We start from the raw sequence: 26,823 nt of genomic DNA, 5'->3' as shown, positions 1-26,823 counted from the left end.
GGCAGGTCTAGATATAGCAATTTGGATTGGCAATGGCTTTTTATTTTTTTTCCTGTTTTTTATATACTGTGTGGTAAAGCGACTTGCTCGGCTCTCCGGTTCAGGTAAACTTCCTGCGGGTTTATTGTGCGGCATAAACTCCAACAGCGTCCCATAAAAAATAAACAGACCCTTCTCAGGGTTAATGAGAAAACAAAAGAGAAAATACAAGAGAGTCTATTAGCAAGCAAGGCTCAGCCTGCTCCAGGTAGCACCGTGAAGTCTCAGCAACACCAGTCCTCCAGTGTTGCTCTCTAGCTTCAGCCCAACACAGCCTGGAGACTTCCATCTCCAGATCACACACTACACATTACAAACTACTGACTCAGTATTTAACCCCGCTCAGCCACACCCTGAGGAGAGGTAAGGGAATGGCCTCCCACCCTCTTTACCATTCCCATAAAACCACACCCTTTTAAGAGAGTTAACCCCCAGCATATAACATGTTGGCAGAAATTCAGTAGGTTTCAATTTACACAGGAGAGCAACCTGAGTGACACATACCTCCGCTTGTATATCAGTCCAGTGACTCTGTCACTACTGATTTATGTATTTTTCATTTAATCATGCATATGAGACATTTGGGGGCATTACTTAGTTACATAGTTATAAAATTAGTTAAAAAGGTTAAGAAAAGACATTGGTCCATCAAGTTCAACCTTTCTCCATGGAAATGTTTAAACTTTTTTTTATTTATTCCTGCCACTTGTTTTGGTATATTAGCCCCAGTTACAATGGAAATTCAGCCTACTTGCTGCATCGCAAAGCTGATGGAGTCTCCTTTGACCTAGCAGCTACTGTTCCACCTCTACATAAGTTCATGTGAGAAATAGCCAATGTGAACATGCACATAGACAAACAATGGGTCCATGTGTTGTCTGTTCTTAACACCAATGCATAAAAAATGGATTCATCAGAAAATTTGATAAAAACGATAAAGGCATGAAATACAAAGAGAATCCTAAAACTCAAAAAATTCTGAATTATTGGTAAAATATGATATTGTTAGAAGTCTAAAATGTGTTTCAATATTTTCTTTTGTATTTATCTTGCAAAATAGTGCTAATAGAAATTGGATATCAACAACGCTTTGGTTTTGTTCCAACAGGTGATTATATTGTCATGACTGTGTACTTTGATTTAAGCAGAAGAATGGGATACTTCACTATTCAAACATATATCCCTTGCATATTAACAGTTGTGTTATCTTGGGTATCATTCTGGATAAAAAAAGATTCCACTCCAGCGAGAACAGCATTAGGTAAGACATTTAAAAGACAGTTCTGTCATTTCTGCTTTGTCTGCTCATTGTTTAAATTGCATGTCAGTGATAAGTGCTGACAACTCGGTATAAGAAAGCAAGTGAGCTTTGGGACCACACAAATGCAATCTCTTGACTTGCAGTGACCAGTAATAGTTTCTATCTATGAATACTGACAGAATTTTCTTCTTGTCAATTTGAAATTATTCAGAAACCACTTCTAGCAGTCACATAGAGTTTCATTAATGTATATAACTTAAACATGCATAAGACCCAAAATGATTTTATTATTTCATGTAACTTTATTATAATAAGTGTATAAAAAACATATAAAGCTTTGTATTATACTTTGTGTTTCATTTTCTAACCACTTTGAATATTTCTGCTGTCATTGAACAAAAACATTTTTGTTAAAGGAATTTTCTCATGTTATTAAATTGCTTTAGTACGTTAAACAGCATGAAAATAAGAAAGTTAGTAATTGATTTGCTTTTTCTATTAGCTATCATTCTCTTGCAATGAGAGCTTTTATCTTATATAATGTACAGTTTGTTGCCAAAGAGATTTACAACCAGAACCTGTAGTAGTTATGTTCCAGGCTGAATAGTTAACTCTCGAGATCCTATTCACCTCTTTCCAGCTCAGTAATTTCTATACATCAATTACATGCTCACTTACCTCACCCTACCGGCTCCTGACCTGTTATACATCATGCAAAATCACCAGTTACTGCCCAACACTACAGTTTTAAGAGCAGTTCTTCTCTTCACTGCTCTCACTTGTTCAAAGGCACAGTTAACTCTAAATGCAAATATAATGATAACTGTGTAGTCTCCAGCACAAGTGCACTGACAATTAATGTGTCACCATAGCATAAGCTTTGCTGAAGTAAACTGACCAGAACTGTCACTCAAGATGGATTGCCCGTCCCTCAAGCAAATAGAAAGTATAGATATTTCAGAGGTGTGTGCTGTTCAAGGCAAATCTTGAGTAATTGTTTTTTTATTTAAATATGCCCACATTCTCTGGATTTTTTATTCATTCCATTATTTACTGCTTGTTGGCAAGGTGACTTGACTGCAATGGTGGCCGAACATGTACAGTGTTACTATCTATTTCCTACTGAGTTTGTAAGCACTGATTTGAGACTAGCCGGGGAGTGCTGTAGAAGACTTAGATTCTAATCCTTCAACCTCTATGTAGCATCTCTGCATTTTGAAGCTGCAGAGGCAAGGCTGCTTCATATAGCAGCATTTTAAAGCACACAGTTCAGGCCGGTAGCATTATGATGCTGCTGGCCTAGACTGTCCATTAAGCAAGAGCGCCCACCCACTAGCATTCTAGTAGTGCACTCCCGAAAAAAAGATGAGATATTGTGAGATTGAATTTCAGATTAATACTAGTACTACTATTCATTTTGCAGTTTATTATACAGTAAGTATTGATTTTTATAAACTTTTTCAATCATGTTGAAAAAACATAATTATCCCATTTTTAGTTGATTCTATGACTAGTGTTGAGCATTCCGATACTGAAATATCCGGTATCGACCGATATTCGCTGTATCGGAGTTCCGATACTGAGTTCCGATACTTTTACAATATCGAATACCGGAATCGGAAGTTCACATAATGCCTGCGCTCTGCAGTGTCTCTGAAGGATGACAAGCTGTATGGCAACGCTCAGCTACGATCCAGCCTGTCTTCAGAATGCCATCACAGGGTGGGAGAATTCTCCTGCTCAAGCGCTGACATTACATTATCTCCCTTACATTACAATTAAATGGAATAGCAGGAATTAATATTTTTTTAAGACATTAATGCCACAGCCAAGGTGGTTGTGGCATTACAGTGGTTGCCCAAATCGATGGGAACAGTGCTCACAGTGAAGTATGAAAAGCCGGCAATTCATCAGCGGCATACACCGGTACCCGACAATTTAGAACAGAAAGATAGAGCATCACACATAGATTAGATAGATAGAAACATGTCAGTCACATATATAAGAAGTACAATGACAGTGTTGGTTACTGTACTTGTCATTTAGTGTTAAAATAAAGGATTTATTAAAAAAAAAAATTGGCGTGGGGTTCCCCGTAATTTTAGTCTCTAGCGGAGGTTAAGCAGACGGCTGGGGCAGATGTTTGAAGCCTGGGAAGGGGGTAATGCCCACGGAGCTTCCCAGGCTGCTAATATCAGCCCCCAGCTGAATACCTAGCCTTTACTAGCTATTAAAATGGGAGATCCCCAAAAAAATGACGTGGGGTCCCCCCTATTTTAATAGCTAGCGAAGGCAAGGCAGACAGCTGGGGGCTGATATTAATAGCCCAGGAAGGGTGCCATGAATATTGGCCCCCTCCCAGGCTAGAAACACCTGCCGTCAGCCGCCCCATTCTGCCACTTAGCCTCGCTCTTCCCACTGCTCTGTAGCGGTGGCAGTGGGGTAATAGGGCTGGGGTTGATGTCAGCTTATAATGCCAGCTGACATCAAGCCCAGGTTAGTAATGGAGATGCATCTATAAGACACCCCCATTACTAACCCCATAGTCAAAGTTAAAAAAAAAAACACAAACACCCAGAATAAAGTCCTTTAATTGAAGTAAACACACAATTCTTTATTGTTCTAAATTAAACCATACTTACCATCATTCCCATTCCAGCTGAAGCCAATGATCTCCTGCAATAAAAGAAAAATAATAAACCAACATCATCCTTACCTTTCGATGGTTCCCAGGACAGCTCCAGCTCTGCTACATCGAGATGATATCCTGGACCGCAGCAGAACGCTGCCATCCAGCCTGTCATCCCGCACACACTGAGAAGCGCAGGCATGCTTGCGCTTTTCAGTGTCAGGCTGTGACGGCATCCAGATGAGCCGACAATGAACTCATCTCACCTCATGCACGTCACTGACAGCGTGGGAGAATTCTCCTGCGCATGCGGTGAGCATGAGAGACTCGGCTCATCTGGATGCCGTCACAGCTTGACACTGAGGAGCGCAAGCATGCCTTCGCTTCTCAGTGTCTGCGGGATGACAGGCTGGATGGCAGCTTTCTGCTGCGGTCCAGCCTGTCATGTGAATGTAGCAGAGCTGAAGCCGTCCTGGGAACCATGGAAAGGTAAGGATGATGTTGCTTTATTATTTTACTTTTATTGCAGGTGATCGTTGGCTTCAGCTGGAATGGGCATGACGGTAAGTATGGTTTAATTTTGAACAATAAAAAATTGTGTGTTTATTTCAATTAAAGGACTTTATTCTGGGTGTTGTGTCTTTTTTAAATACTTTACTAGAAATTCATGGCGGTCATGTCTAATATTGGCGTGACCCCATGAATTTTGGGCTTAGGGCCAGCTGATAATACCAAGCTGGCCCTAACCCCTTTATTACCCAGTGAGCCACCGCACCAGGGAACTGGCTGAGTAGAGTACAGCGCCAGAAGATGGCGCTTCTATGAACGCGCCATTTTCCGGGGTGGCTGCGGACTGCAATTTGCAGCAGCGGGGGGCCCAGAAATCTTGGGTCTCCCTGCGCTACAGATTCCAGCCCCAGCTGCCTAGTTGTACCTGGCTGGACACAAAAATAGGGCGAAGCCCCACATATTTTTTTTTTTTTATTATTTCTTGAAATTCATGAAATAATTAAGAAAAAAAGGGCTTCCATATATTTTTGTGTCCAACCAGGTACAAATAGGCAGCTGGTGGTTGGGGGCAGCCCGTTCCTGCCTGCTGTACCTGGCTGGACACAAATATAGTGCGAAGCCCCACGGCAATTTTTTAAAAATTATTTCAGGAAATTCATGAAATAATTTAAAACAAATTGACGTGGGGCTTCGCACTATATTTGTGTCCATTCATGTACTGCAGGCAGGAATGGGCTGCCCCCAACCACCAGCTGCCTATTTGTACCTGGCCGGACACAACAAAACACTGTGTTCCAAATTATTATGCAAATAATATTTTCTCAGATTTTCCCAAATTACCTATATGAATTGCAGTCATTGTAATTTTACAGTCAAATAACTATTAGAGTACAATTGAAAGGTTTTTGTACAAACTGCCTATGATAACAGTATATTTTTAAAAAAATAAAAAATTCAAACTGCACTCAAAATGCATGTTCCAAATTATTATGCACAGCAGAGTTTTCAACCTTTTCATTTTAATAAAGAACAAAAAAATGGTCATTTTTGAAATTATAAGCATTAGCAGGTTATTACAAACTGAAATCAAACAGTTTTCAACTCAAAACTTTATTCTAGGTGATGTTACATTTGCACATAGGACCCCATGTTCGAAAGGAGCTTCTGAACTTTCTCGTGCATTGAATTTGTCAGGTTTTGGATGGTTTCTGCTTTAATTGTTTTGCATGAGGACAGAATACCCTCCCAGAGCTGTTGCTTAGATGTGAACTGCCTCCCGCCATCATAGACACTCCTTTTGATGATGCTCCAGAGGTTCTCAATGGGGTTGAGGTCATGGGAGCATGGGTGCCATACCATAAGTTTGTCCCCTTTTATGCCCATAGCAGGCAGAGATGCTGATGTGTTATGTGCAGCATGAGACGGGGCATTATCATGCATGAAATGATCTCGATGGTCCAGATAGATGGAGTGGAGGATGGCTGGTTGATGGACACCCCATGCAAACACGGCTACGGCGCTAACAAGGAGGAGGTGGAGTAATGTTTTGGGCTGGAATCATGGGGAGAGAGATTGTTGGCCCTTTTAGGATCCCTGAAGGGGTAAAGATGAACTCCATAATGTATGTTGAGTTTCTCAAACAGCACTTCCTTCCATGGTTCAAGAAGAAGAACCGTGCACTCCGCAGCAAGATCATTTTCATGCATGATAATGCCCCGTCTCATGCTGCACATAACACATCTGCATCTCTACATGCTCCCCTGACCTCAACCCCATTGAGAACCTCTGGAGCATCATCAAAAGGAGTGTCTATGATGGCGGGAGGCAGTTCACATCTAAGCAACAGCTCTGGGAGGGTATTCTGTCCTCATGCAAAACAATTGAAGCAGAAACCATCCAAAACCTGACAAATTCAATGGACGAGAGAGTTCAGAAGCTCCTTTCGAACAAGCGGTCCTATGTGCAAATGTAACATCACCTAGAATAAAGTTTTGAGTTGAAAACTGTTTGATTTCAGTTTGTAATAACCTGCTAATGCTTATAATTTCAAAAATGACCATTTTTTTGTTCTTTATTGAAATGAAAAGGTTGAAAACTCTGCTGTGCTTAATAATTTGGAACATGCATTTTGAGTGCAGTTTGAGTTTTTTATTATTTTAAAAATATACTGTTATCATAGGTAGTTTGTACAAAAACCTTTCAATTGTACTCTAATAGTTATTTGACTGGAAAACTACAAGGACTGCAATTCATATAGGTAATTTGGGAAAATCTGAGAAAATATTATTTGCATAATAATTTGGAACACAGTGTATAGGGAAGCATTTTTTTTTTAATTATTTCATGAAATAATTAAAAAAAAATTGACGTGGGGCTTCACACTATATTTGTGTCCAGCCAGGTACAGCAGGCAGGAACGGGCTGCCCCCAACCACCAGCTGCCTATTTGTACCTGGCCGGACACAACAATATAGGGAAGCCCTTTTTTTTAAATTATTTCATGAATTTCATGAAATAATAAAAAAAAAAAATACGTGGGGCTTCGCCCTAATTTTGTGTCCAGCCAGGTACAACTAGGCAGCTGGGGGCTGGAATCCGAAGCACAGGGAGGCCAAGCTTTCTGGGCCCCCCCGCTGCAAATTGCAGTCCGCAGTCACCCCAGAAAATGGCGCGTTCATAGAAGCGCCATCTTCTGGCTCTGTACCCAACTCATCCATGGCCCTGGTGCGGTGACTCACTGGGTAATAAATGGGTTAGGGCCATCTTGGTATTATCAGCTGGCACTAAGCCCGAAATTCATGGGGTCACGCCAATATTAGACATGACCGCCATGAAATTCTAGTAAAGTATTTAAAAAAAAACACAACACCCAGAATAAAGTCCTTTAATTGAAATAAACACACAATTCTTTATTGTTCTAAATTAAACCATACTTACCATCACGCCCATTCCAGCTGAAGCCAACGATCTCCTGCAGTAAAAGAAAAATAATAAAGCAACATCACCCTTACCTTTCGATGGTTCCCAGGACAGCTCCAGCTCTGCTACATCGAGATGACAGGCTGGACCGCAGCAGAAAGCTGCCATCCAGCCTGTCATCACGCACACACTGAGAAGCGCAGGCATGCTTGCGCTTCTCAGTGTCAGGCTGTAACGGCATCCAGATGAGCCGAGTCTCTCACGCTCACCGCATGCGCAGCAGAATTCTCCCACGCTGTCAGTGACGTGCATGAGGTGAGCTGAGTTCATTGTCGGCTCATCTGGATGCTGTCACAGCCTGACACTGAGGAGCGCAAGCATGCCTGCGCTTCTCAGTGTGTGCGGGATGACAGGCTGAATGGCAGCTTTCTGCTGCCATCCAGCCTGTCATCTCGATGTAGCAGAGCTGGAGCTGTCCTGGGAACCATCGAAAGGTAAGGATGATGTTGCTTTATTATTTTTCCTTTATTGCAGGAGATCGTTGGCTTCAGCTGGAATGGGCGTGATGGTAAGTATGGTTTAATTTAGAGCAATAAAGAATTGTGTCTTTATTTCAATTAAAGGACTTTATTCTGGGTGTTTGTGGGGTTTTTTTAACTTCGACTATGGGGTTAGTAATGGGGGTGTCTTATAGACGCCTCTACATTACAAACCTGGGCTTGATGTCAGCTGGCATTATAAGCTGACATCAACCACAGCCCTATAACCCCACTGCCACCGCTACAGGGCAGTGGGAAGAGCGAGGCTAAGTGCCAGAATTGGTGCATCCTATGGATGTGCCATTTCTGGGGCGGCTGACGGCTGGTGTTTCTAGCCTGGGAGGGGGCCAATATTCATGGCACCCTTCCTGGGTTATTAATATCAGCCCCCAGCTGTCTGCCTAGCCTTTGCTAGCTATTAAAATAGGGGGGGACCCACGTCATATTTTTTTGGGGTCCCCCATTTTAATAGCTAGTAAAGGCTAGGTATTCAGCTGGGGGCTTATATTAGTAGCATGGGAAGCTCTGTGGGTATTACCCCCTTCCCAGGCTTCAAACATCTGCCCCAGCCGTCTGCTTAACCTCCGCTAGAGACTAAAATTGCGGGGAACCCCACGCCAATTTTTTTTTTAATAAATCCTTTATTTTAACACTAAATGACAAGTACAGTAACGAACACTGTCACTGTACTTCTTATATATGTGACTGATATGTTTCTATCTATCTAATCTATGTGTGATGCTCTATCTTTCTGTTCTAAATTGTCGGGTACCGCTGCTGAATTGCCGGCCTGCTTTTTTAAAGAGACGGTGCATGAAAACACTATTATTTTTTTAAATAAATCCTTTACACTAAATGACAAGTACAGTAAGCAACACTGTCACTGTACTTATTATATATGTGACTGACATGTTTCTATCTATCTAATCTATGTGTGAAGCTCTATTCTTTCTGTTCTAAATTGTCGGGTACCGGTGTATGCCGCTGCTGAATTGCCGGCTTTTCATGTTTCACTGTGAGCACTGTTCCCATCGATTTGGGCAACCATCTCCCCCAATACATTCTACATTATTGTTAGTTGTTTTCCTTCTTGTAGAATTAACCTACAAGGAAAGAAAGGGTTTATTTTCATTCCGATATTTGTGTCCCATTGACTTGCATTGGTTTCCGGTATCGGAATCGGCGATATCCGATACTTTTTGAGTATCGGCCCGATTCAATCGGATCCGATATTTCCTGATATCGGAAGGTATCACTCAACACTATCCATAACACATCAATTTTATTAGCTTCTTTTTCTAAATTGGTTGGTTAACCATGGAAATGTGTGTCTTTACTTGTGCCTAGTACTTTTAAAAGGTTCTACTTTAATGTACCATTTGCTCTTATACACACATTATTGCCCAGACTCTTTGATTGCAACTGTGAAATTTTATACTTTATTATTGATTATATTTTATTAGAGCGCATGGAATTCCACTGTCTCATTTGCTAATAATTTGGCATCAATATCTACACCTCTGGTTGAGGGAAAGATGTTAGAAAGTTTAAGCAGAATATTGAGCTCTTAGTATGGTGTTTGCCACATCTGGAACCCTGGAAAGCAAGACCATTTTACAAGTGTCTGACTGAAAGTATAGAGTATCTTTAAATCTTTTTATACTGTACACAATTTACTGATGAATGTACTAAAAAAGGATAAAATGTAAAACTGATGGCCATTTCCAATGGTTTTTGACTTATGTGTCTTTTCTTTTACGTATATCACCTTTAATTTTATCGACTTAAAGGGAATCTATCAGCAGGATTTCATCCCTTCCCAAACTATTTATATATTCATGTAGCTCTTTCAAAGTAAGTCCAGCAATACCTTTATATGGTCAGTCAGTTTCTCTGTTACTGAGAAATAAGCGTTTGAATTGATATGCAAATGAGGCTGTAGGTCTAAAGCCTCTGTCACTCCAGCTCTATTCCCCACCCACAGCCAACTCCTCCTGTTTGGCTGATATCCAAAATATTACTCCTGTTTTTTATGCTTTAAAGGGAGATTCTCATCTTATACCCTTAGGATATCTCATCATCTTATGATTTGTGGGAGTCCAACCTCCATTTCTGAGAACTAATAGTCGGCAGACTCATTGCAATCTGTCCCTGAACAATGACACCAAACTAGCTGCTGAGAAGTAAACTGCAGGGCTACTGAAAACCAGTTAATAGAGCCACTTGTGGTTTCAACACAGCTGGGTGGCCAGAGGCACTCTGCAGGAAAAACAGAAACGGAAAACACAGCATTGAATTGATAAGAATAACGTGATAGGATATCCTAGCAACATGCCATCTTTTTATGAGATGTAAATAGCCATTAAAAAATTGACTATTTTAAACACATTGGCCTTATTAGTGGCATCTACTTCATGTTTTGCTTTCTTACTTTTTCATTCAAAAGAGAAGAGAGTAGAACTTATACACTCAAAAGAAAAAACAGAATGGGACAGGATGTAACTTGTAAGGTAATAAAGAGAAGACATACCAGCTTCTGACTGTATAAACTTTGCTTTACCCCCGGGTCTAGTGCTGAGTCTCCAATGCTGTTTCTGTGGTTTGTTATTGTCTAGATTGCTGAAGTCTTGTCGACAACACTGAAACCAGTAACATAGCTCAGTGGCTCTGCCAGAGTTAATGGTACAAAACACTCAGAGTCACTGAACTTACTGATTGGTCATATCGCTGTCAACTTTACATCTGTGCTGTACACAATAACAGACATTGGGAGCAATAGAAGAGACTCAATACTGGATCCAACTAGAGTAAATAAAGTGGTGATTATTTTAAACAAATTTGATAGATGATACTACTTCTGTTTTGACAATGAGATACACTTTCTGCAAAAAAACAAAATGGTGGAGAATTATCAAGGCTTTTGTGCCAGTTTTTGGCACCAAAAAGTTGCAAACTTTGTCACCCACATCTGTAGTAAAATTGGCACTTTTTAATATTGCAAATAAATGTATCTAATTTATACAATGTGATTTTCTTGAATTTTTTTAAGTATTCTGTCTCTCAATGTTAAAATTAACCTACCCTTAAAATTATAGACTGTTTATGTCTTTGTCACTGGGCAAACTTACAAAAACAGCAAGAGATCAAATACTTATTTCCTTCACTGTATATACCACACTTCAAGATATTCAGTCATTCTCCTAGAAAATCATAATTGAGAATCTGTGGGTTATACATTAACACGTGCGTGTTGTTGCACTAACCACCTATTATATGGAAGCAATTAAGCCACAACAAGGTTTTTCCATTGTGGATATCAAGGTTACACATATAACTCCACTTTTTCTTCACATTTTACTGAATAACATCATGGGATAATCTTGTAAGCTGTGGAGATAAATGTTAAATAACATTTATGAACAGTTTTGAGTCAACACCACAAATAATTTCTAATGGCTTGACATGTTTTTTGAGAGTTTTTGACAATGGATTTACTGTTTTTGCAAAATCCGGTGTTGCAAGATGTAGGACATTTATAGTTATTTTAGTTTGAAATAATTTAGCAAATTGAAAATTGCAGACAGCACTAGATTAGTCAGCGTTACTGAGGTATAAATGTGTTGATGTTCACTCTACTTGCAAAATTCAGGAAAATAAGTTTTAAATCTTATTGGGCTGCAATTGAAACTGTCCCGAGAGTTGTCTCTTCCTGTTCTGTGTTTCCAGACTCTCTGTACTAGACACTCCCCAGCACATCCCTTCTGTTTTGAGTGACTGCTCCAGTGTCTAGACATGAGAGAATCATTTAATATTAAAATGTACCAGCTTTGCCAAGTTTTTCCCCAAAAAAATAGATTTGTGGAGTACAAATTCTCCACAAATATCAATACTGCAAACCCTTTATTTGCCTGAAAAAAATATGTACAACACTCTGATGATGGCTAAGGGAAAACAGATGGCAAGTGGTGGCAACTAAAAGCCACATTCGGGTGGCATATAAAGGTCTAAGATTGGACTGTTATAACAAAAAACGGTGAAAAATAGATTCATTTTTAACAATATGCAAGCTTAGTGAGATAGGCAGTTTTGTTTACATTTCTGAATCTTGTAGATTTATATTTTTCCTGTAAAAAGATTAAAAAAAAGGTTGGCCTGTCTTACAAGTCAGTAAGCACACCTGCTGTGACACAACCCATGATTGCAAGATATTTGTTTATTAGTAAAATTAGGAAAGAGGGATAATAAACTGCACTCTATGGCATGTGAAAAACAAAAAATGCAGCAATGAAGGTGCTTTTACATTAGTATTTCACAATTCATTCAATTCATAGTTACACTGACTATGCAGGTACAGCACTTCCGTATCACTTGAATCTTTGTATTATTTTTAAGATACTACCACTCTCATTTTCATCACTCTCAGCAATATACCACAATCAGAAATTTTTCTATCCCTATGTGGAATTAGCTAGCCCATGTGATGCGATAGCTGCAAATCATTATTGGGGACCATTCAGTGCAGAAAGCCAGAGACATTGCACATAAATGTACTGTCAAAATGAGACTTGCTATTGCAGTGAGCTAAAGAATTAAAATGTACTTTTCACCAACCAAGGTATATTTAAATTACTTAACCCTTATGTATCTGCTGACTGAAATCCCTTTAAGATAAAAAAAGATAGAAACCTGTAAAGTGAAAATATAGTCTTTCAAGAAGAATTAACACTTGAAACATCTTAAAAGGTAACTTCAAAATGACTTGAGGCAAATCAACCCCATTCACAGTAAATGACCTACAATGTTACGCAATATTGTCTTAGTTATCATGTAATAATTTCTACTAAAATACTTTCTTGATTGTTGGTTACCCAGAAAATATTTCATGGTTGTGTAAGATTTCCTACTGTAAGCTGAGTGGATTTGTTTCTCCATTCAGGTATCACTACAGTATTGACAATGACAACATTAAGTACCATAGCAAGAAAGTCCTTACCAAGAGTTTCATATGTCACCGCCATGGATCTATTTGTGACAGTCTGTTTCTTATTTGTATTTGCGGCACTGATGGAGTATGCAGCTCTTAATTATTACTCAAGCTGTAAAAAGCCAAGATGTAAAAAAAAGAAAAAATCGGTAAGTGCAAACTGCTTTTCTCTATTTAATCTTTTTTTTTGTGTACAATATATAAAAAATAATAAACTTATTTGCTAACATGATATGTGAAACGTTGACAAATATTTAGGTTAAAAATGTTATTTACTACATTTGCCACCCAGTAGTTTGTTGTGGAAATCACTCACTTGCCAAACACTGCAGTGGACAGTTAGTTTTTCTCTTCTAACTTAACCCCTCCATGAAATTCGCCGTACATAGGCAACAGAAGTCGGAAGTTGGTCTATCGACTGGGATTACGTGGTGAGGCCATCCCATACTCAGCAGGTAATGGCTATGTGTTACAGCCAAGACCTGTCTCTAACAATTGAGTGTGATGATTGTTAACCTGTTAAAAGCAGCTGTCAAGCTCTGACAACGACATTTAACAACCGCTGGCATGGGGGGGTGTCATTATATATGGCCATCGATGTGCCCGTGACATGATTGCAGGTCTCCGATGCAGTGCTATGGCAGCAGGGGATCTGTTGAATTACAAACCTCCTTTGAAACCCTGTGATTTTTTTCTATATACAACAATGCTGTGGCATTGTTGTATATTGCCCAAGCAATCAGATGATCACACCTTCAAGTACTCTAATGGGACTAATAAAAACAGTGAAAAGTAAAAAAAAGTTTTAAAAAATTTGAAAAAATTTAAAAAACACAACCCTTTTCCCCATTAAAAATAAAGCTAACAAAAAAAAAATACTCATATGTGATATTGCCACATTCAGAAAAGTCTGATCTATTAAAATATAAAAATAAATAACCCAATTGGTAAACACCGTAAATGAAAAAAATTGAAAAATGCCAAACTACGTTTTGTAATACTGTAATACTTCAAAAAATGCTGTAACAAGTGATCAAGACATCATGTCTATCCCAAAATGGTAATTCTTTTTTAAACACTAAAATAATAATATAATAATAATACCATGTTTGGTATCACTGTAATTGTACTGATGAGGAAAATTATATTGTGAGGTTGTTTTTTACCACAAAATGTACACTTTCAAAACAATTCCCCAAAAAAGTCAGAATTGCTCTTTTTCTCAATTTCTCCCCACTTGGATTTTTTTTCCTATTTTCCAGTAGATTACATGGTGAAATGAATGGTGTATTTTGAAATTACAATTCGTTCTGCAAAAAACAAGCCCTCATATGTCTATGTGGACAGAAAAATATAAACGTTATAGCTCTGGGAAGAAGGAAAGGAAAAAGCAAAAACAGAAACTGGCTGCGTCGTGAAGGTGTTAGAGTCTGGACAACAAATTTGACAAGTGCTTATATAAGCAACACTGACCATTCCAAGAACAAAAAAATAAGTCACACCATAATTAGTTAAGCAAAGTGAGAGCATAAGGTACAGTCTAGGAGCTTAGGAAGTAAAATGTTGTAATTGTGATATTAACAATCTAAAGTAGTACAGAAACATCAATAGTGAAAAAAGCAAAAAGTGAAAAAGTAGCGTTGCATATTTTTTTCTATTATGGATTGTGGTTAGATTACATTGAAGTGTTCAGCTCTGGGTTTAAAGTTTTCAAATTGAGGACAGGCTGATGTAAAAGCAATAAATGTGTCAATGTTTAATGAGGCTGTTGTAACGGGTCTGGGAGGCGGAACCTCTGAGCTACTATACAAGGGGGCGGCCCTTGTAAGGGAGCGGGTGTCAGTCTCTGGATGAACGGACAGGGAGATACGGCAAGTGATCAGGGCAGTCTCTGGGTAAAGGGTAGGTACGACCTGTGATGGCAGAGCCTCCGGGTAGGCTAGCAGGCAGATGGTAGATGTGTGCTCCCAGGTGAGCAAGCGAGAGTCTCTGGAATAGCAGGTGGTCACGGCACGTGACGGCGGAACCTCCGGGCTGGCAAGCAGGCAGGTAACGGAGAAGCGCTCCCAGGTGAGCGGACAAGAGTCTGGAATAGCTGGTGGTCACAGCACGTGACGGCGGAGCCTCCAGGTAGGCAAGCGGGCAGGTAACGGAGAAGCGCTCCCAGGTGAGCGGGCAAGCTGGTCCATAGACAGACTGACCGGAGTTGTAAGGCAGACCGTCGGACCTCAGGAAAGCAGGCAGGTAGCTGATGTGCGCTCCCAGGTGAGCGGGCAGGCTGGTCCTTTAGACAGACTGACAGGAGTAGTAAGGCAGACCGTCGGACCTCAGACTGGCAGACAGGTAACAAGTATTCAGGCAGGAATCAGGCAGGTAACTGGCAGGAAACTGGCAGGAAACTGGCAGGAAACTGGCAGGAAACTGGCAGCGGGACCTGAGGGCTGAAGCACAGGTGAGACACAGGTGCAAACAACATTGCTCGGGCACCTCCATTTTGGAGGAGGTGCCTTATATATGATGAAGTCCTCCGGCCATTGGCCGGGGACTCCTTAGGACGGCGCGCGCGGCCCCTTTAAGAGGAGGGGAGCGCGCGCGCGCCCTAAGCACAGGGGCCGGGAAGGAGCGCGCGCTGAGAGCAGAGCGGGAGGAGGACGCCGGGAAGGAGCGCGCACTGACAGCAGAGCGGGGAGAGGACGCCGGGCACGGAGCAGAGCGGTGAGGGGAGCAGCGTCCCTGCCTAGCAGAGGGCAGGGACGCCAGCGCTACAGTACCCCCCCCTTTAGGCCCCCCCTTTTTTAGGCCAGACAGAAATTTAGCTAGGATGAGAGGGGCATGGATGTTCTCCCGGGGCTCCCACGTTCTCTCCTCAGGACCAAACCCCTTCCAATCTACCAGAAAAAAGGTCTTTCCTCTTACCCTTTTGGTGGCAAGAATGTTCTCTACCTCAAACTCGTCCTCAGCAGAAACCGGAGCAGGAGGCGTACCTGTAGACTTGGAAAAAGAGTTAAGTACCACAGGTTTGAGGAGAGATACATGGAAGGAGTTAGGGATCCGTAAGTTGGCCGGGAGTTTCAATTTATAGGCCACCGGGTTGATCTGACTGATGACCTCCAGTGGGCCGATGAACCGAGGCCCTAACTTATAGGAAGGGATCTTGAGTCGGACATATTTGGACGAGAGCCAGACTTTATCCCCAGGACGGAATTGAGGAGGGTCCAGACGTTTTTTGTCAGCGTGTCTTTTCATACGCTCGGAAGACTGAAGGAGTGCGGATCGGGTACTCTCCCAAATGGAGGAAAATTTGCTAACGAGAGATTCCGCAGCCGGGTTGTCCACCGAGGTGGAGACAGGAAAAGGAATCCGAGGATGCTGACCAAAGACTACAAAAAACGGGGATTTGGAGGAGGATTCGCTCTCGTGATTATTGTAAGAGAACTCGGCCCATGGTAGGAGATCCACCCAGTCAGAATGGTGGGCATTAACGAAGTGCCGGAGGTAACTGGTCAGGTTCTGATTGATCCGCTCCACTTGACCATTGGACTGTGGGTGGTAAGCGGAAGAGAAGTCCAGGGTGACGTCTAGTAGTTTACAAGTGGCTCTCCAGAAGCGTGAGGTGAACTGTACCCCACGATCCGACACGATGTGGAGGGGCAGGCCATGAAGACGGAAGATGTGACGAATAAAGTCTCTAGCTAGCTCGGGTGCAGACGGGAGGCCTGGCAGGGGAACGAAATGAGCCATCTTGGAGAAGCGGTCAGCGACCACCCAAATGACCGTACAACCGGCAGAGAGTGGGAGGTCAGTTATGAAGTCCATTGCAATATGCTGCCAGGGGGCAGCAGGTACTGGGAGCGGAAGGAGGCGACCGGCTGGCAGATGTCTCGGAACCTTGTTGCGGGCGCAGGACACACAGGCAGAAACAAAGTCTATTACATCCTTGTGCAGGGTAGGCCACCAGTAGTGCCGGGAAATAAGCTGGAGGGTCTTCTTCTGACCAGCGTGGCCAGCCAGTTTAGACGAGTGACCCCAGTGAAGGATCTTCTCCCGATCAGGTACTGATACGAACGTCTTTCCGGGAGGGAGACGATTTAGACTCACGGGAGCCACCTGTATTACTCTGGCGGGATCGATGATGTGTTTCGGATCTTCCTCGAGATCAGATGCCAGAAAGGATCGAGACAAGGCGTCCGCCTTGACGTTTTTGTCAGCCGGGCGAAAATGAAGGACAAAATCAAAACGAGCAAAAAACCAGGACCACCGGGCTTGGCGCGGGTTAAGTCTCTGGGCATGCTGGAGGTAAGCCAAGTTCTTGTGGTCAGTGTAAATTATTACCGGGTGAAGAGCCCCCTCAAGCAGGTAACGCCACTCCTCCAATGCCAGTTTGATGGCCAATAACTCTCGATCTCCTATGGAATAATTGCGCTCTGAGGAGGAGAAGAGTTTAGAGAAGAAGCCGCAAGTTACCATCCTCCCGGAAGAAGATTTTTGAGTAAGTACCGCTCCAGCTCCAGAGGAGGAGGCGTCCACTTCCAGGAAGAACTGCTTGTTGCCGTCCGGGCGATGCAGCACCGGGGCGGAAGAGAAGGCCTGTTTTAAGGAAAGAAAGGCTTCTTCTGCTTCGGGCGGCCACTCTTTGGGATTAGTGCCCTTACGGGTGAGCGCGGAAATTGGGGCAGTCCGGGAAGAGAAGTGTGGTATGAAGAGGCGGTAGTAGTTGGCGAAGCCCAGGAACCGCTGAATGGCCTTCAGCCCCTCCGGTCGAGGCCATTTGTCGATGGCAGACAGTTTCTCTGGATCCATTCGTAGGCCGGTCTGAGAAATAATGTAGCCCAAAAACGGAAGCGAGGTCTGCTCAAAGAGGCACTTCTCGTATTTAGCGAAGAGGTGATTCTGCCTGAGCCTGAGCAGAACCTGACGAACGTCCCTCCGGTGAGTCTGGAGATCCGGAGAGAAGACCAAGATGTCGTCCAGGTACACCACTACGCAGGAGTAGAGAAGGTCCCGGAAGATGTCATTGACCAACTCTTGAAAAACGGCAGGAGCGTTACAGAGACCAAAGGGCATTACCAGGTATTCATAGTGGCCGTCCCGGGTGTTGAATGCCGTCTTCCATTCATCCCCTTGACGGATACGAACCAGGTTGTACGCCCCACGGAGGTCTAGTTTGGTGAAGATTCTAGCCCCCCTCAGACGATCAAATAATTCTGGAATGAGCGGAAAGGGGTACTTATTCTTCACCGTGATCTGGTTTAGGCCTCTATAGTCTATACAGGGACGGAGAGAGCCGTCCTTCTTTTTGACGAAAAAGAAGCCCGCTCCCGCCGGGGAGGTAGATTTCCGGATGAATCCCCTGGCCAGATTCTCCTCAATATATTCGGACATCGACCGGGTCTCAGCAGCGGATAAAGGATAAATACGCCCACGGGGAGGAGTAGTACCGGGTAACAGGTCGATGGGACAGTCGTATGGTCTATGAGGGGGTAATGTCTCTGCCTCCTTTTTATTAAAGACATCAGCATAAGACCAATAAGGAATTGGAAGTCCAGGTAGATTAGCTGGGGTAGGAGAGGGACGGACGGGATGGACGGGAACCAGGCAGGTCTTATGACAGTCTTGTCCCCAGCGAAGGACTTCTCCGGTTTGCCAGTCAAGCACGGGTGCATGTTTCTGGAGCCAAGGCAGACCTAGCAAGAGGGCGTGAGAGAGTCCAGGCAGAACATGAAAGGAGATACTCTCAGAATGTAGCATTCCCACCTGCAGAGTAATGGATTCGGTGATGAGTTGGATGGGGCGTGGTAAGAGCCCCCCATCCACGGCAGCCACAGACAAGGGTACAGCCAGAGGTTTGGTGGGGATGCAGTATTTCTCTACCAGGGACTGCGAAATAAGATTCCCGGCTGCTCCAGAATCCAGTTGGGCTAGTTCGAAATAACGGTTCTCCCCATAGACGATTGAAACTGACAACAGCAGGGATGGAGAGGATTTATTCTTGTCTAGGTGGACCTCTCTGAGCGAACCTAGACACAGGCGTTTCCCGACCTCTCCGGGCAGGCACGGATCCGGTGCTCCTTACTGCCACAGTAGAAGCAGGTCCCCTCAGCACGGCGTAAATCCTGACGGATCTTGACCATCTTGGTCTGGTCGACCTGCATAGGCTCAGGAGGGTGTACCTGGTTAGAGACAGAAGGAGTGACGGGTTTCTGAAAAGTAGGAGCTAGACGTGGTAACCTCCTCTCACGGGTGACCTCTCTGGCACGCTCCTGGAACCGTAGGTCAATCCGGGTGGCAAGAGTTATTAAGTCATCGAGAGTGGTAGGAATGTCCCGACCGGCAAGTTCATCTTTAATACGGCCGGACAGACCCTCCCAGAAGACGGAAACCAGAGCGTCGTTATCCCAGGCCAGCGCCGAGGCAAGGGTACGGAACCGTATGGCATATTGGCCCACGGTGAGACTCCCCTGACGGAGGCGTAGCAACGATGATGCAGATGAGGTCTTCCGTCCGGGTTCGTCGAAGACTTTCCGGAAAGCCGTGAGAAAAGCAGGCAAGTTGGACACCAGGGGGTCTCCTCTCTCACATAGAGGATTCAGCCAGGCCAGGGTCTCCCCGGTGAGATGGGACATGATGAAGGCAATTTTGGCCCGGTCGGAGTTAAACTGGTAGGACAAAAGTTCAAAATGCAGGGTGCACTGATTTAAGAAGCCCCGAGCCTGGACGGGGTCGCCTCCGAAGCGAGGAGGTGCAGAAAGCCGGGGTCCGGGGTAGGATACCATAGTATTAGTGGGCAGCGGAGCTGCCGGATTGCAAGATATGGCACTGGCGGAGGTTGTTGGTGGATCAGACAAAGTGTTCAGGCGAGTATTAACATTCCGCAGGTGACCCAGGATGGCCTCCTGTTGGGACCTCTGACGGGACAGTTCAAGACAGAGGTCCGAGAGCGAGGGAGCTTGGGTGCCACCGGGTTCCATGGCCCGAGCAAACTGTAACGGGTCTGGGAGGCGGAACCTCTGAGCTACTATACAAGGGGGCAGCCCTTGTAAGGGAGCGGGTGGCAGTCTCTGGATGAACGGACAGGGAGATACGGCAAGTGATCAGGGCAGTCTCTGGGTAAAGGGTAGGTACGACCTGTGATGGCAGAGCCTCCGGGTAGGCTAGCAGGCAGATGGTAGATGTGTGCTCCCAGGTGAGCAAGCGAGAGTCTCTGGAATAGCAGGTGGTCACGGCACGTGACGGCGGAACCTCCGGGCTGGCAAGCAGGCAGGTAACGGAGAAGCGCTCCCAGGTGAGCGGACAAGAGTCTGGAATAGCTGGTGGTCACAGCACGTGACGGCGGAGCCTCCAGGTAGGCAAGCGGGCAGGTAACGGAGAAGCGCTCCCAGGTGAGCGGGCAAGCTGGTCCATAGACAGACTGACCGGAGTTGTAAGGCAGACCGTCGGACCTCAGGAAAGCAGGCAGGTAGCTGATGTGCGCTCCCAGGTGAGCGGGCAGGCTGGTCCTTTAGACAGACTGACAGGAGTAGTAAGGCAGACCGTCGGACCTCAGACTGGCAGACAGGTAACAAGTATTCAGGCAGGAATCAGGCAGGTAACTGGCAGGAAACTGGCAGGAAACTGGCAGGAAACTGGCAGCGGGACCTGAGGGCTGAAGCACAGGTGAGACACAGGTGCAAACAACATTGCTCGGGCACCTCCATTTTGGAGGAGGTGCCTTATATATGATGAAGTCCTCCGGCCATTGGCCGGGGACTCCTTAGGACGGCGCGCACGGCCCCTTTAAGAGGAGGGGAGCGCGCGCGCGCGCGCCCTAAGCACAGGGGCCGGGAAGGAGCGCGCGCTGAGAGCAGAGCGGGAGGAGGACGCCGGGAAGGAGCGCGCGCTGACAGCAGAGCGGGGAGAGGACGCCGGGCACGGAGCAGAGCGGTGAGGGGAGCAGCGTCCCTGCCTAGCAGAGGGCAGGGACGCCAGCGCTACAGCTGTGCTGACAAATATTTATTCTTTTCACTTGAACCACATATTTTATTACAAGGACAGGATTTGTTTCTTTAAATGAAGGACTATCTGGTATTTTAAGTTTATTGGGTTTGAATGAAAAACAATTCAAGGTAGAAAAAGTGTTTTTTTATTTATTACTCGTCCTTGGAAAAAAGCTTTTTTTTTTCAACTGTTGCCATGTATTTACCTTGGAAAGAGATGTACATTCCATGAAAGCATAAAATTATGTTTATATGTCAAGCTAACATTTCTTTTTAATTCTATGCTTTGACTTGCTGCATTTTATGCAGTTATTTAGACACAGTTATGTTTTATCCTTCTTTAGCTCCTACTTGCACTTTATGATTGGCTCTAAACCTCTAAGTTGTCCTGAGCCTTAATAAGGCCCCCATAGGCTACTATAGGGTCTTACTTTACAGTATATTTCATTTTAAACATTCAGAGTTTTTCTATCAGATCCATGCCTTCTTAGGAACAAAATTTGTATAATGTTTCTGAAATTACTAGAGACGGGGGAATCGATTTGATGCTAAAGAAATTTGTGTCAAATTTTTAGAAATGTGCAGAACCTGGCAAATTTAAACAATTTGCAATATATTTTGCACAAATCACCTAAACTGATTGCCACCATTTTACACATTGCAGAAGATTGCATCAGTCAGAGAAGTCTTACAGGACCTTGGATACATCTGAGCAGACTTTCCATAATGTCTTGCAACTATCACATCACTTGAAATAGCACAGCCAGTGAGGAGGGACTACCATAGTCTCTATAAAAGCAAAGACTGGGAATGCAGCAGATATTTTTTGGTTAATCTGGATAGTGAGTTGAAGTCATAATCCACAGCTTATTCATAGAGATAGGGATAGAAAGCCATAAAAAACTGTCCAAATTTATTGTGATTTTGACATCACAGCAGTGAAGAAGATTTGTGTGTGAGGAAAATAGAATAATATAGATTTAGTTGAAAGCCAGAGAAAGAGTCAGGAGCGTTTATGCCGAAAATCGTTTCATCGCTAATGAAAGTTTTTTAGGTATCTGTAAAAGCTGGTGAATTTGAATTTGAAAATAATTTTTTATCTTTGGTAGACATTACTTTATAAAGGTATTTTACTCTACTAGAATTGCTTTTAGGTAAGAATATCTCTGAAATATGATCCTTCAAGTTCACCTTATGGGGCACATGGCGCACCATTAGCTTAATGGTATAAAGCTGGTAGGGATTACATGTGCTGCTATATTACCTAGTGAGGAAAATGTTGTAAAGTAAGTTATTCATTTAATAAGAATAGTTAATAATATTGTTTTCAATTACTGGCTAAATTGACTGTATGGAATCTTCAAAATATCATTGCTAAAGTTTAATAATACATTACTACATAGGATACAAATTGAGAACAATGGCAATAATATTCAATATTTATTCCCTCAGTGTGACTGATTTTAAAAAGGTGATATTTTTTTGCAGCTAAAAATAGTAGTTTACTGAATGGTATGAAAACAGGTTAGTCAATAATTAACTGTCACACTGTTTTCTCAGCATGCACAAGTGCCTTCAGTTCAACCAGTGTACCATTTCATTGCTGCCTTTGGTTCTTTTTATAATTCTTTTTTTCTGACAAATACAGTGATCTATGCTATAGCCCCGTGTAAAAAGTAAAAAAAAAATAAAAAGTCAGCAAAGATGACATTTGTGCTTAATAAATGTTATCAGAGCTATGAAAGAATTATTTGACTTCATCAAGACACTATTAAATCAATATAATAATTTAAATTTGTACCATAAAGAAAAAAATTGGAGCATATGTGTAGTTCCATTGCCTTTTCTCTTGTAAACCACTCTGATTATACTTTTTTGTTTACTTTGAGATGTTTTGTAAAGTTTGCTGTATGACATGATCTGTATTAGTACCAATTAATGCCGTTTAACTCTCCAGATGTTGCTGCTGCAATAGCTACAGTGGCAATTAGATAGTAACAGGAGGTCAGGGCTCTATCTTTAATCCTATCAGCTCCCCAAAATCACGTTCATATGATCCCGATGGTTTCAATGTCAACCTGAAGCCAAGTAATAGGCTTGGGGTTTGCAAGCCATTGTGACCTGTGAAACTATTAGCAACTTTTAGCAGAAAAAATGCCATTCTTCATTACATTCATTCTACGTTGCATTAATTCCTATGAGTTACCAGAAGAGTCAACACATTTCCTGACAGCAGTTATGCATGTTTTGAAGAGTGCAGTTTTTAAAATGCTTTTCCTATATATAGGCATATCAATGCTACTTTAAAACTAATTTAAAATTAAATAGCTTTCCAAAAAGATAAGTTTTGCTAATTTTCTTTAAAAGAAAAGAAAAATTGCTGCTAAACTTTTTATCTTTCTTACATTCTAACAAAATGAAAGGACATGTGAAAAATTATACTTTTTTGTGTAGTATAACTAGCTTATTTAAGTTATGAACATTCAAAGTTTGAAAATTGCAAATTGTTCCAAATTTGTATCAAAGTTTTGATATTTTCCTATAAAACACAAATCATATCAACCTAAATTTATCATAATGATAAAGTATTATGTGTCATGAAAAAACAAACAATCTCAGAATTACAGAAATTTGTTGACACATGCCAGTGTTATTACCACATAAACTGATACCTGTCAGAATTAAAAAAAATGAACTCAGTAATTGCTTAAAGGACATAGCAAGGGCTTACATCCAAATAAATTTGCCAGTAGACATGGCTGGTTGTGAGAATTCAAATAAAAAACATGATAGCCAGTGCACTATAAACGACCAAGGTAAGTGCACGGAATTCCATCCTGACCAGACGTGGATAGATAATAGAAATGTAGAAAATGTTGGTCCAGATCTTTGAGATAAAATTCCAAACTTTATTGAAAAAAGTTATAATATGGAATCCATGTTATTCATTATGGATTCGGGGGAGGAAAAGATAGCAAACAAAGGACTCTGGATCAGGTTTGAAATGCGTTGCCATCTTTTCCTCCCTGAAATCCATTATGAATGACGTGGAATCCATGTTTTAACTTTTTTTCAATAAAGTTTGGAATTTTATCTCAAAGAGCTGGAACAACATTTTCTACATTTCTATCATTGACATGGTTGACCCCTGTCACATGTATTTATTTAGTTAAATTCAGGTCACTAACTATATGTAGTGAATTGTACTAAAATATGTATGTTGGGTCCATCCAATTATGTTATATTCATCCCTGTGTTTTTATGTGCAATGCAATTACATAAAGGTGCCCTTGAATTCTGGAACCTACTCACAGTACATCAAGTAATGACCAGTGTCAAATAAGCCATTTTCATTAACCATTTACAGCTTCGTTATTAAATACTGATCCTAAATAACAATAGCATTGGCACTTTCTTTAGGTAATCTTGTTTCTGATGACCATAGATATACTGTATATTTACCGTATATATCACTGATTAAATTAAGGTGAGATTTCCATCTTGGTTACTCATAGTTTATTGTGTAATAGTTATTATTTTAGTTTATTACAATGTGCTAAAACTAAGGAAAATGAATAAAAAACAGATACAACAAAAATGTTGTGGAGTATACCCTATAACCAAATCTGATTCTACCTTTTATTTAGAAGACATACTTTTTTAAATTAAAGCTTACACCTGATTGATTGTTCGCTTGTCTTGGTCAATGTAAACTTTTCAGCATTTTAACATTTGCTGGAAATTATACTTCTTTTTATATTTTACTAATGGCACACATTATAAACCAGGAAATCAAATTAATTTGTATTAATAATTCTATTTTTTAATAGAGGAGCGTGAAAATAAGTTGACCTCTGAATGATTTAAAAAAATCAACATACAGACTAAAATACAGGTACTATAGACGAATCCTAACAAAAATGGCAAAACATACGGTCTAATGTAGATTTAATATGACGCTGAATCTCCTTCAATAATAGTTGGAAGCTGATGATCTTTTATGTCATCTTTTGCAAAGTTTTGAGTTTTGCAAGTAAAGAGATTTGTGAATAAAATATAGGATATTAAAGATACTTCTCATAGTCAATTTTTCTTAGCTTTAGTTAACATGAAAGCTCATGTATTAGATCAAGCTGAGTACCACAGTATAAGACTAAATGTAACTCTCAGCACCAGAGGTGATAGGATGGAGTCGTTATCTGCACGACTTCAAGAAATGTACATTTTTCAAGAGCTCTCTTAGGGTTTCTTCTGTGTTCTGTTTGTTTTACTGATACTTGTTTTTCACTATTATCTTTGCACAGAAGAGAAAAGAAAAGCTGTAGCAAATTGTAATATTTGGTGTAAATGGCATGCCCTAAATTTATGTATAACACCAAACGCGTTTTAGCTACTTCCTCCGATAAAGCCATTTATCGGAGGAAGGAACTTAAATAATGAAGAGACATGGCCAATGTCAGTGCAAGCCTCACATTTATCATTTAATATTCAAACATTTCAGACACAAATTAATAGTACACTTGAGCAATGGTAATTATTGATTGGGGTCAATATAAGCTCATCAGACAGAAAGTTGAAGTTGCTTATTCTGAAATAGGAGGAGGTAGAAAGTTGAATTTAACTTCTGTAGTTGTTGACTGAGAATGGGAATTGAGAGTCATGGTTTATTATTTGAGTAATGCTCTGTGCAAAAGGTTTCTGTGGATGATATGGAAGTAATGCATTGCAGGAGAAAGTGACAAGAGACCATTGCTCACATTTAGCTAATATCAATATACAGTATATCTATCAATTGTGCTATGGTTTCACTCATTAGTAAGAGGGTTTGAAATTAAATGATGGTATACTTTTGGAAGTCCACTAAACAGGAAATGGCACCGCAAATAAAATAGCCAATAAAGTAATTTTTTCCTTTCGAATATTACAAAATTCCATGCAAGAGCAGATATATCACATGTTCAGATGCACAATGGACCTGTAGGCAAGGTGTCCCGCTAATTTAGAGAATAGTATTTCCTACTGTACTAGTTTGCATGTACAGTACTGCAGAAAGTAATAAAGTATTCACCTATTACTAGCTTATAGTCCAGTTATCAATAAGCACTTTACTCTTCTCCATTTTGCTGTTGGAGACCTACTGGCTCGCATACATGTTCTATTTAGTGGCCTTCTGCAGTCTATGTAAATGAATGAAATAATTATTACCATCACTAAAGTATAGTTTGCAGTCTTAAATTTGTAAGAACTTTAGAAGGGAGTCAATTAGGGGGTGATTAATGAGTACTTCACTCTTTTTCACTTGTCTGCTGGTCACTTGCTGTCTATGTCTTCAAGACATTGAGGCGACCACATACAGTTCTGCAAATGATTTTTTGTTGTCTATGTCAACTTTTGTAATTATGATTTGGTTAGAAAAATTGTTGTGATTTGAGCAGGTAATTAAAAAATGCACAGTTCTACTCTATATTTAAAAGCATGCTGATTTCCCTTGGTCTAATATGTAAATACTTGGCTGATAGAGTCTTTACCTATAAAACACAGCACAAAATACTGAATCTACACCCTGCAGTAAACATCTTAGTGAGAAATACTGTGTCAACATTAGATGCTCTGAAATCATTACTCCATTTTTTTTACCAATTTTCAGTTGTGTGAGCAAAATCAATAACAGTTTGGTCTAGTAATTAATTATTGTTATACGAAAGTCCAAACAGCTTAACAATATCCCTGAGTATCTATTAAATTATTTATAAAATACTATAGCCCCTACTGCTTAAGTAGACACTAAAGGATCTCCTCAAATGCTTTAAGCCCAGGATTGTAATAAATAAATTACATTTTCCTAGCCTCCATGAATAATTTATTAGATGCAAGATATTTTCTTTAGTTATTTTATATGAGCACAGTTATTGAGCTCTAGTTGTAGGATAAATCATGTTTACAGGTGTTTGTTGATATGGATGGAGATG

The 26,823-nt window shown here is 41.5% G+C and overlaps 1 protein-coding gene and 1 long non-coding RNA gene across 4 annotated transcripts in view; one reads left to right on the top strand and one right to left on the bottom strand.

Moving 5' to 3' along the window:
- LOC141208213 (uncharacterized) overlaps positions 1-26,823 on the bottom strand; it is a 260,979-nt gene that overhangs the window by 73,225 nt on the left and 160,931 nt on the right. The window lies entirely within an intron of this gene.
- Positions 1-26,823, top strand: part of GABRG3 (gamma-aminobutyric acid type A receptor subunit gamma3) — a 1,111,975-nt gene that overhangs the window by 983,374 nt on the left and 101,778 nt on the right. For all 3 annotated transcript variants that reach the window (XM_073664536.1, XM_073664535.1, XM_073664537.1), the window contains 2 exons: positions 1,148-1,300; positions 12,834-13,030. In XM_073664536.1, the coding sequence (XP_073520637.1) occupies positions 1,148-1,300; positions 12,834-13,030 (350 nt within the window). The remainder of the gene's footprint in view (positions 1-1,147; positions 1,301-12,833; positions 13,031-26,823) is intronic.

Source organism: Phyllobates terribilis, unplaced genomic scaffold (genome assembly GCF_046119375.1).
Source record: "Phyllobates terribilis strain yellow unplaced genomic scaffold, ASM4611937v1 Scaffold_2__4_contigs__length_985480577, whole genome shotgun sequence".
Classification (NCBI taxonomy): Eukaryota; Metazoa; Chordata; class Amphibia; order Anura; family Dendrobatidae; genus Phyllobates; species Phyllobates terribilis.
Note: the sequence above shows the minus strand (reverse complement) of the source record. Positions and strands in the feature narration are given on the sequence as shown.